This window comes from Danio aesculapii, chromosome 25 (genome assembly GCF_903798145.1).
Source record: "Danio aesculapii chromosome 25, fDanAes4.1, whole genome shotgun sequence".
In the NCBI taxonomy this organism is placed as follows: Eukaryota; Metazoa; Chordata; class Actinopteri; order Cypriniformes; family Danionidae; genus Danio; species Danio aesculapii.
In genome coordinates, this window is record NC_079459.1 from 35,751,275 (window position 1) to 35,763,774 (window position 12,500).

General features: G+C 37.4%; 1 protein-coding gene across 1 annotated transcript in view; it reads left to right on the forward strand.

Annotated features, from left to right (window-relative positions):
• The first annotated feature begins 893 nt into the window (after positions 1-893).
• itga11b (integrin, alpha 11b) overlaps positions 894-12,500 on the forward strand; it is an 84,040-nt gene continuing 72,433 nt past the window's right edge. Inside the window, exon 1 of the mRNA XM_056451307.1 lies at positions 894-968. Within this exon, the coding sequence (XP_056307282.1) occupies positions 917-968 (52 nt within the window). The 5' untranslated portion in view covers positions 894-916. The remainder of the gene's footprint in view (positions 969-12,500) is intronic.

Here is a 12,500-nt window from a genome sequence, read left to right on the forward strand (position 1 = left end):
AGTCATGCTCAATAATGTTCATGTCTGGTGACTGGGCTGGCCAATCCTGGAGCATCTTGACCTTCTTTGCTTTCAGGAGCTTTGATGTGGAGGCTGAAGTATGAGAAGGAGCGCTATCCTGCTGAAGAATTGTCCCTCTCCTGTGGTTTGTAATGCAATGGGCAGCACAAATGTCTTGATACCTCAGGCTGTTGATGTTGATCATCCACTGTGCAGATCTCTCGCACTCCCCCATACTGAATGTAACCCCAAACCATGAATTTTCCTTCACCAAACTTGACTGATATCTGTGTGAATCTTGGCTCCATGCGGGTTCCAGCAGGTCTTCTGCAGTATCTGTGATGATTGGGATGCAGATCAACAGATGATTCAGCAGGAAAATCCACCTTCTGACACTTTAACACATGATCAACTAGAAGTCAAGTTATTAAAACTGAGATCCACGACAAGACTTTTGTCAGGTGGTGTATGGCAGAATAGTTGGCGGTTCATTCCGCTGTGGTGACCTCTGATAAATAATGGAGCAAGCTGAAGGAAAATGAACGAATGAGTGAATGACTTGTGATTAATCTTTGAATTATACGTTAATTTTATATATAGTAAAATTAACCAGCAATTTTTGGAGTGTAAAATCACCAACTTCTGAAAGTAAATTTGCTCATCTGTGGTGTTTCCCATCCAATATATCTTCATTTTCCACTGCTAAACATCTGGATGGAGAAAGAGAGAAATAGAGTGGGCGAGTGAGAAAAAGCATGAGATCAGTAATAAGCGCAGCTCTCAGGTGCTCCAGACTCTCTCTCTCTCTCTCTCTCAGTTTTCATGTCATCTGCAGCTCCTCCTTCCACATCAAACTCTGCTGCGCTTCAAGACTCCATCAGAGAGCAGAGAAACTCAAACACACACACACACACTGATGGAGTACACACACTTGCTGCTGCTGCTGTGGGTCAGCGTGCTCATGCCAGGTGAGTCTGCTACTGCATTTACTCTGAGCACTAAACAGTGAGATTATTTGCAATAAAACTCATAATATAACTTATAATATAATATAATATAATATAATATAATATAATATAATATAATATAATATAATATAAAATAATATAATGTAATATAATATAATATAATATAATATAATATAAAATAATATAATATAATATAATATAATATAAAATAATATAATATAATATAATATAATATAATATAATATAATATAATATAAAATAATATAATGTAATATAATATAATATAATATAATATAATATAATATAATATAATATAATATAATAATATAAAATAAAGTCTATGATTTTTGCTTATTGGGTTTATTTTGGAAAACTAAAAGCAGATCCAAATGGGTCACAAGTTGTCATCCTGTAGGAATATTATTAAAAATATATATATTGTATTGTGCATTAATTTTATCTAGTGTAAAAATCTAAGCATTTTTTAAATTATGCATTCATATTAGAAGTAAAAATACTTATATATTACGTCTTATTTTCTGAATATGTTTCTTAATATGTGTTTCATAATGAATCTTATGTGGTGAGGACACAAATGTAAACTCAATTCGCAATTGTGTTTTTTGTAGACTCCATTGGCTGATATTTGTCTGTATTTCCGATGATATTTCTATGAAGAAATACTTCTAATTGAATGTATTTTGGATTTCAAGAGAATTTATTTTGATTTAAAACTGCTTACACATTATATAAACAAAAATAACAAGCAAGAAAAACTTGTTAACTGCACTATAGATCATCTTTACTAGTGCATACATCAAGACTAAATATCATTATAAATCATTTAAAAAGTTTAATACAAGTGTGAGATATTACTGGAGGTTTTTATATGGATATTTATGCCTTTATTCTAATCATATTGCTGTACAGAAGACAAAACAGAGATTATCTCATTAAAAAGTGTGATAGCACTTCTGGATTAATAATTATATGGCAAGCTCTATCAACATTATACCTAATACTAAAGATATACTAAGTATGAGTGTCTATTTACTAGTTTAATGCAACTATTCAGTTAATAACAATGAGAATGTAATGAGATATCAGTATATGTTTAATTATGTACTAGTGCTTAATCATTACTAACTAGTTCTTATTAATTCTTATTAAACTATCATTCATTCATTAAACTATTAAATAGACAGTAATATTAGCATACTTAGTAGCATGAAAATAGATACTAGTATAGTTGAGAGATTCAGTGTTAAAACAGCATACATAATTCAATTTTTTTTTTAAAGTCATGGTTTTAAGGTTATTTTCTATCATTCTAATAGGTTATATCAATTAAATCTTATACAACACTTTAATCATTTTATTTATTTATTTATTTATAATGGTTTGTGGTTATTTTCTAATGTTATAGTATAATTATATAGTATAGTATAATTCAGGTTGATTAAGGAGGAACTTTGCAGATGGGCTTTTATTAGCAGTGATCAGACGCACCATCTGGATCTGCTTACACACTCCATTATTAACATACACACTTAAGGGCACTTGTTATACACGATCTCGATTATATTGAACACATCCACAGAAGATGAACTCTGTCAGACTGAATATCAGAGATGCTAACGGACTTTTATTTATAAGTGCTTAGCAAAAGTCTTAGCTTGAATATAAACAAATCCAATCTTGACTTAATAAAATTAATCTGGCTGATAGTGCTAAACTATATGCAGTATTTAATTATGACATAAATATATTTAATCACTTTTAACATGTAGGCTATCATTTTGGAGTTATAACAGCATGTTGAGCATTTGTTTACCTTAGCATATAGCATTCCTAAACACTCTTATTTTGAATGCGTTCAAATAAATATAAAAAAGCTCTTCTAAAACACCTGGGAACTATTAAAAGTGAGGAATTGTGAAAGGCAGAAATATTTGTGTGGATCTGCACATCTTGCGTTTGCATGTGTTGTCCAGCAGAGGGCGCAGATTTATTACACTGTTTACCCGCGTATCTCAGTAACGAGAGCTCTTTTAGAAACAATCGACGTTTCAGATGGAAAATGTCCGTCTGATGTAAGATGTTTGAAAGGAATGCTTCGTATAAGATCCAAATGGCTGGTTTTCACCCAAGTGGCATGATGTTATTCAATGAAACAGATGTGAGAAGAAGGAGTGCATTTGTTGTCACTCGCTGAGGTGTTTTCATCAGAGCGCGCTGATTGGCTGTTGACTGGCGCTTTTTAAATTGAGGCGGGAATTGTATGATTTCATGAGTAATGAGGAGAAAATAACATTCATTTGACAGATTTTAACCTACTTATAGCGTAATCAAATACACAGTCTGTTCTTTTTGCCCTTGAAAGGCCTACAGGCATAGGCAGAGCGTGTGTAAGGCTGGGGAAGGCTTAGCCTCCCCTGGCCAGAGACCACGGAGATAGCAGCAAAGAAAAAAAATGCATTGAAAACATGTAACGGGTGTAAGGCGTAATATGAATGTAATTTAATGTTGTTGATTAACACAACACTTTAGCTGTTATAAGTTCGTCAATCAAATTTAAAGTCCCCCTCCACACAAAAATGGAACTGTCCAACCCCTGCACGTTGCACTGATGAGCGCTGTTTATTACTGGAGTTAGCAGCTGCTCTGAAAACCAAACCAAAAGTGCTGGCCAGCGGACTATTCTGATTTGCTGGTCAAGGACATCAGTAATAAAACGACAAATGATTACTACGAGAGAGGTATAATAAAATATTATTCTGGTTTAATTTGTTTTCAGCATTAAATGAAATTGGTAGTTTCATTGTAACGTAGTCTAGCCTACAGTGTAGTAATCTTGTTTAGGCAATCGTTTGGAGTTTTACATTTTAAAAGTCAAATATTTATTGCTGAATTACAAGTTCGGTTTTCGATTGGCCTCGTGAAAAAGAGAATGAATTCGGATTATCATGGCCGAAGCGTCCAGAGGCGACCTAGGCGGCCACCTAGGATGGCAGAATAGTGAGGGCTGCATTCGCAATGATGAATTTTCAGCTGTCTTCAGAGTCACACGATCCTTCAGAAATCACTCTAATATTATTATTTATTATTATTATAATTGGTAACAGTATTAAAAGCAACAAGGAGTAATAATTTCATTTGAACCTGCACACAGTAAGTAGTAAATAAATATTTAATAAATAAGTATTTAACAATTTTTAAAAATATTTAATAGCCTAAATGCCACCTTGATGAACAGAATAATTTTAATTAGATTTTGAAATAAAATTAATAGTAATAAAAAATAAATAAACTGACCCCAAACTTTTGACCGGTAGTGTAGATCAGTGGGAGAGTTTAATAAAATAATTGAATGTGCGTGTTGAATATTATAGACGTTTGTTGATAGGCGGTGCTTTTGTTAAAACCTCTTCTTGGTCAGAAATCTTTTTAAATGCCTTACCCTGGAGTTTGTTCACCCTTTGCCTATGCCTACAGGTTTACAAAAGTATGTATAATAATGCTCTCTGGTGTTACTGAATGTAAGATAATCTGTCATGATGAAGAGAGATGCTGCTGTTTCAAAAATAATAATATTAATATATTAATTATAAATATCTACTTTTATAATTACTACTTATTTAAAATGAGCTGGAACAACACAATTCTTGAGTTTTTTTGGGAGACAGCTTGGTTGTTTTGTGTTCAATCCACTTGAATTTGTCGAAATCAATTAACATAACCTAATTGATTTGTGTTGGGACAGCATGAGTGAATTGAATGGAACCCTGCATTTTTACACTGTGGGTATTAAGACTGGCTTAATATAATGTAAACAATGCCTCTTTGTAATATGTAGGGAAAAACACAAGATATTTAGCTGATACAATCCACATTTATTGTTTTTGATTACGTAATCTGGTTGCTTCCTCTAATGGTGCTCTCTTTTTCTTTTGTAAACGCAGCTCAATTGGGGATACAACATTCTCATACAGTGTCACATTGATCTGCTTTTGCTTGTAATTTTCAGTCAAAGGGACGTTGATCTTCATTACCATTTAACCCCCACCCCACAGGAGTAACCATACAACTGATTGCATATATCGATCAAGTGAAATTTACGTTGAGAAAATAAACGGTAGACACTAAACATCCTGACTTGTCAACATCTGTAAGCATCAATCTTAATGGGGGAAAACTGAACACTTTCTGACTGATTATTCCTGTCAGATGCAGAAGCCGCTGTACTTTTCTTTCTATTAAACACTTGAGGTAAACATGTCATGGTTTTTCTACATATTTCACAAAGAGGCAGGAGCGTAGCGGACATTTTAAAACTGGGGATGGGGGGGGGTGGGGGGTGGGGGGGGGCTGTATGAGATCATACGTTCAAATTATTATTAATCACCTGTTGCTAAATGGTCTGTCTCTATATCTCCCCCCATCCCCCCCGGTTGCTATGCCCGTGCAAAGAGGCATCATTTACCTTATATTATAAGGCATTAAAGTCTGTCTGAACTGGAGGTTTCTGCATATTTTATTATAAATTACTTATTTTGAATTGAAACGTAGTATTGAGTAGGGGGCGGGGTGTATTTATAAGCTCCGCCTCTCATCTTTTAAAAAGATTGAAGCGGCATATTCAATCCATCAAACTGACATCATCAGAGAAGGACTGCCATTACAGAATGTTAAAATGATTTTAGTGAATTAACTTGCACAGATTAATTAGGGTTCATTTAAAAAAAGCTTTTCTTGCTTAGCCCAGCAGTTACAGGACGTCAACATGACCTCAGATTGATGTCGTACCCTAACATCGTGGGATGTTGCATTTTGTTTGGAAATAAAAATCAGGTTGACGTCAGAACCCAATGCCAGGCCGACATTAATGTCCAACATTGGACAGACGTTGCATTTGGGTTACTTTTCAACGCAACCTAAAATCAACCAAATATCAACGTCTAATGAGGTTACAGCTTGACGTTGTGTGGACGTTACCACTGTGACGTCTATCAGACGTTGGATTTTGGTTTCCAAACTTGACGAATAAATATCAGAATTTGACGTCAAGATGATGTTGGTTTAAGATGTTGGCTCGACGTTGGATTTTGGTCACTTTCCAACACAACCTAAAATCAACCAAATATTAACGTCTAATGAGGTTACAGCTTGATGTTGTGTGGACGTTACCACTATGACGTCTATCAAACGTTGGATTTTGGTTTCCAAATTTGACGAATAAATATCAGAATTTGACGTCAAGATGATGTTGGTTTAAGATATTGGCTCGATGTTAGATTTTGGTCACTTTCCAACACAACCTAAAACCAACCAAATATCAACGTCTAATGATGTTACAGCTTGATGTTGTGTGGACGTTACCACTATGACGTCTATCAAACGTTGGATTTTGGTTTCCATACATGACGAATAAATGTCAGAATTTGACTTTAATATGATGTTGGTTTAAGATGTTGGCTCGACGTTGGATTTCGGTCACTTTCCAACACAACCTAAAATCAACCAAATATCAACGTCTAATGATGTTACAGCTTGACGTTGTGTGGACGTTACTACTATGACATCTATCAGATGTTAGATTTTGGTTTCCATGTGTGACGAATAAATGTTAGTATTTGATGTTAATATGATGTTCGTTTAAGATGTTGGCTCAACGTTGGATTTTGGTCACTTTCCAACTCAACCTAAAACCAACCAAATATCAACGTCTAATGATGTTACAGCTTGACGTTGTGTGGACGTTACTACTATGACATCTATCAGATGTTAGATTTTGGTTTCCATACATAACGAATAAATGTCAGAATTTGACGTTAATATGATGTTGGTTTAAGATGTTGGCTCGATGTTGGATTTTGGTCACTTTCCAACACAACCTAAAACCAACCAAATATCAACGTCTAATGATGTTACAGCTTGACGTTGTGTGGACGTTACCACTATGGCATCTATCAGACGTTGGATTTTGGTTTCCATACATAACGAATAAATGTCAGAATTTGACGTTAATATGATGTTGGTTTAAGATGTTGACTCGACGTTGGATTTTGGTCACTTTCCAACTCAACCTAAAACCAACCAAAAGTCATTTGACGTCGTTATTGGATGTTAAATAATGATGTCCTTAGATGCTGACGACTTAAATATAACCTAATATTAATGTTTTATGATGTTTAGTGTCTGCTGCTGACTTTTAATCTTGTTTTTAATCTAATTATCTAAAAATTCTTAAACCAAGAAGCATTTTCTAGACAAGCAAATAATATCTAGACAAGGAAATATAATAAAATACAAAATTATTTTGATGATTGGTCAAAATGAAGTGAGTTTTTCCATAAAACAAGAGTTTTTTGCTTTGAAAAAAAAGACTTTGCTTACCTCGATGGTAGATTTGACTTGTTTTAAGGAAAACATATCTTTTCTGAAAACAAGACAATATTATTTGCTTGTCTAGAAAATGTTTCTTGACTTTTAGATATTTGGATTAGACACAAGACAAAAACTCAAAGCAAAAAAAGCTTTTTTTGCAGAGTAGGAAATATTGTGGAAAAACTTCCTTGCTCTTTTAAACAACACTGTAGAAATGTTTGACTAATAGTACAAATTTAATAATAATTTTGTCTTCAACTGTGTGTTAAAAGTTCAAGGGAATTTCGATTTCTCAGTTCGTGACCCATTTAACTGGTCAAACTTGTGATTTTCACCGTAAAACAGGTGAAAACACATCTTTGAATGAAGGACTTGAGCCATATCTGAAAACTTGAATGCTTCAGAAGAGCCACCTGTTCAATAACTCAAAACCAAGAGCGCTTTCCCAGGATAATCTTGTGAAGACTTTACCATGCTGGAATCCTGTGCAGTCACTTGCCATGTGAGCGTAATGTCTGCTTCGGTTCATTTCTGGACAATCCTGTTGGTTGTGGATTAATTTCTCATCTGAGCCAGAATTCTCTGAGATGAATCTACATCCTTCCTGTCACAGAGATACAAAAAGACCATCTTAAACTGGTTTCAGCAAGTCTCAAAAACCAAATATAGTTGAGTTAAACACATGGTTGAATCATTTAGTTGAATCACAAATGACTCAATTGTCAGCAGATCCTCTCAAGAATCCAGAGAATCTGAGCAAATAACATTCGTTATAGTCGTTACTATCGTAAACTGGCTGTAATTTAGCCACAGATTTCACAATAACAAGGAAAGAGTTGGTTAACACTTCGCCTCATATTTCCCAGAAATAGTTTATTAGAGGAAAGTTCTGGGTTCATTATGAACAGTGTTGTTACCGTCAACATAAAACTATAAAATGACTGCTTTTATTTAAAAAATTACAATGATTAAAATGTAATTAATAATTTTAAATTAAAAATTATTATTTATTTCATTTAATTAGATGAAAAACAACTAAATGATGGGGCGGCTCAGTGGCTCAGTGGTTAGCACTGTGGCCTCAGGAAAAAGACTGCTGGTTCGAGTTTCATCTGGGCCAGTTGGCATTTTTGTGTGGAGTTTGCATGTTCTTCCCGTGTTGGCGTGGGTTTCCTCCGGGTGCTCCGGTTTCCCCCACAATCCAAACACATGCGCTATTGGGGAATCGGATGAACTAAATTGACCTTCAAGAGTTCACGCTAAGCTGATGATTAATTATAAGCTTGTTTGACATGCTGTCCCGGGAGAGAGCCCTGAGCTCATAAGATTCTCGAGCCCGGGGCTCCCTCCCGTTGCAAGGCGAGAAGGGAGTTTGAGCTCAGGTAGATCTCGAGAACTCCCCTGCTGTAATAACCAATGAACAGCCAGTGATTGCTCTTGAGAGATAACCATTTACTAGGAGCATGTCTATAGTGCCGGTTTGGATTAGTCAATTAACTTATGTTGCATGCTTTTTGGACGGTGGGAGGAAACCGGGGAACCCTGGGGAAACCCACGTGAGCACGGAGAGAAAATGCAAACTCCGCACAGAAACGTCTGCTGGTTTGGTAAAGCCTGGAACCAGAGACGTTCTTGCTGTGAGGCAACAGTGCTAAGCACTGGGCCACCGTGTCACCCATCTAGGAAAAAGGAGGAGTAGGGGTGGATGGGAGGATTCTTCAAAACGAAGATAGCGGTGGTACGTAACCCAGGGTATTTGAAGTAGCTTAGGAGTCGTCTGATTGGTGCATTGAGAATTGAATAATGCGGATCCAGCCGCTAGCAATCATAAGCACGTGATCCTCTCGAAATTAGTTTATAACTAAACTTCACATAGTGTAGGAGTGTGTGTGTGTGTGTGTGTGTGTGTGTGAATAAGAGTGCATGGGTGTTTCCCAGTAGTGGGTTGAGGCTGGAAGGACATCCACTGCATAAAACATATGCTGGAATAGTTGGCGGTTCATTCCGCTGTGGCGACCCCTGATGAATAAAGGGACTAAGCCAAAGGAAAATTAAATTAAATGAAAATTAGTCACAGTGTATGAGTGTGTGTGTATATGAGTGAGTATGGGTGTTTCCCAGTACTGGAGTCCCACTGGAAGGGCATCCGCTGTGTAAAACATATGATGAAAAAGTTGGCGGTTCATTCCGCTGTGGCAACCCCTGAAAAACAAGCGACTAAGCCAAAAAATGAATGAATGACAAACACAACTAGAAGAACAACATAAAAATAACAGCCTAAATCAGTTTCTCCTCTCTGAAATGATGCTGACAAGATAAACTTCCTCCTAAAGTTGTCTGGAAGTCTTCAGTCGAGCTTCAACTAAAAATATTTTCTCTTGAAAATCTTTAAAATGCTCAGACTTTTATACTTCTCATACTTTATTTAGGAAAAAGTGAATATTATTATCTGCGGTCTCAGATATCATGCCACAAATGAACCCATTGCATAAAGAGAAAGGACGAATCTCTCCAAAAACACATTCCACAATCAATAAGACAGTAAACGTAGTATATATTTTCATTTCTGGTGCATGAGTTGGCTTCTTGACAAGCCACTGCGTTTTATTAAGCTGTTTTATTTTAGGCTTTTGATCCTGCTGATAAAATAAGAGGGAAATGTGATTGACCCTTTTTTCTTTCTTCTCCATCAGGGGAAACGCTTCCCCAGGAAATTAAACTTGAAAGGCAGCGACGTCATTTCTCAGATACCAAACTTTCTGCTTCCCATCCAAGAGGCCATTATTATTCCTGATAAACATGTAAATTAAACCCAGACACACTCACATGATCCTCCAGAACCTGAAGCAGGAGGGATGAGATCATCACAGGACTCATAATTCCCTTTAAAGAGCTCATGAACTACCTCTGTGTTTTTTCCTTACTGCTTAATACCCAGTGTTGGGTAAAGTTACTATAAAAATAATAATATATTCTAATCTTAAACCTATCTTAATTTAAAAAACATTCAACAAACAAACACAAAATAAAAATAACATATACTTTCAAATTTCTTTCCATAAAATGTGAGTTACTTTAAAGGGCACCTATGGTAAAAAATGTACTTTTCAAGCTGTTTGGACAGACACATGTGCATGTATGGTGTATAGACCCTCATATTGGGCTGATATAAACACACCCAGTGCTTTTTTTTCAATTTAACAACATAAAAACGGTGGACCAATTGGAGCGGTTTTCAAACCGACCGCTACTTTACGTAGGAGAGCGGTCCCCCCGCCCACCAATATTGATTGACAGGTGCGTCATCATATCCTCAGTTTGTTGATTCACGTCCGCCATTTTCAGCGTGAGTCGAAGCGATATCACTAAAGGAACACGCTAGCTCTATTTTTAGATGCAAGGCTCATTGGGCTCAACACAAGATCAATATTCTCCACATTATCGCTCTAATCGGAATTATTGGTTGTATCTTTAGGTAGGTTTGCAAACATGTGTACTTCTCATTGAGTCTACCTTATACTTCAGCCGTTTGCATTTCTTGCGATCCCAGAAGCTCCCTGTGATCTTAACTAGCATGCGTTTTAGAGTTCTAAACATCGGTTTCTATCAGGGTACACTCAAGTCGACGGCTGGGCGCCGCGGACCGCTGCAGAAACCTGTTTAGAATTCAAAAATGCGTGGCGCAACGATTCTGGACACTTCATGTATCTGCCGCGCCACAGAGAGTGTCTGGTGTGCCGTGTCGCGGCTTCGAGCGGCGCATCCGGTGCCTCAGTCAAAGTTAATTCAGTGTGCGTGGTTATTAGTTTCTGTGTACAAGCTCGGCACTTGAAACTAGCACACAGTTGGCTGTAAAACTGTACAAAGACACAAATGATTTTGAACTCTCTGTTTGGTCTGTGTCAGAGTCGTACATGTACGACTGAATGGTGATCCTCTCTCTCCTCCGTCTGCCTGTCAGACTGTTGCAAACGCAGAGCGGGTGAGCTCATGGCCCCGCCCACTTGTTACGTTGGCGGGAAGCCGAAACTAATCTACATGTGAAGCAACACACCCCTAGATCAGCGAGCTGTGGACACGCCCCCAACATGACACTGTTTAACACATTATAATAAAACAATCTGAACTGTGTTTTAAACTGAACCTAAACTGGCACACTCAGAAGAACCAGAATATTAATATTACATCTTAAAAAAGAGGTAAACTATGTTCCCTTTAAAATAAAAATGAAAGTGAAGACTGTGGGGAGAGGTTAGTTACTTACTGTGCATTTACACCGAAGGTGAAGAGAGCATCAAAGTAGCTGGAAGTCATTCCCTTTCAATGGGAGACGGCGGTGATAAACGGCGAAGAGTGGAGAGAAGAGTTGAAATCAAGTCAACTTTACGGTAATGAGCTATGATGCGGTTCTGCGCCAAGCAATCGGAATGTTGAAGTCAACCTCTTGAGATGAGTCCAGAGAACATAGTAGTTCCCATAGTAGTTTGATTATTGTCGCCAGATTTCCAATTATTTACGTTATGTTTTTGTACAGGGACATCAGGGCTTAATTTGTGCCGGAACATGCCGGATCCGACACCTCATTTTACTGATCCCCCTCAACAGCCCTCCTCCCTCAACTGCTGTTTACTTTCACTTTCTTCCACGACTCCCTAACCCTTGTGCGCTACTGTCAGGGTTCTGCCACTCTGGTCTTGTAAATTTTTGCTTTGGTGGCAGAGTCCGGACACTAGCTCTGTCTTGTCCTGTCCTGTTGTGCTCAAGTTTTCTTGGGTCGAGCACTTTGTCATCGTGTGCGTCTCTGTAGGAGCGCCATTTGTGAACCTGCTTGGACCGTGCGCATTCCCGCTTGATGCGGGCGCGTGGGGTCTGTGCGTGTTCGCAATTGCGCGCTCCCGTCCGTGTGTTTACGTTCGTCTGTCTGCAGCATGGCGTTTCATTCCCAGCGTCTCAGTCTAGTCGGTTTCAGTTTCGGTCGTCGCTGTGATGAAACATGCACGCTGCATGTGTGTGCACGTCGAGTGTTTTCATTCACTGTGTATTCTGGTCTTGCGTTCAGTCTTCTGTTGGTGTTGTGTTTAGCACGTGGTGCATGTTTGCTCATTAACCATGTGTTCAAATGACAACACGAGCACACGGTGTGCT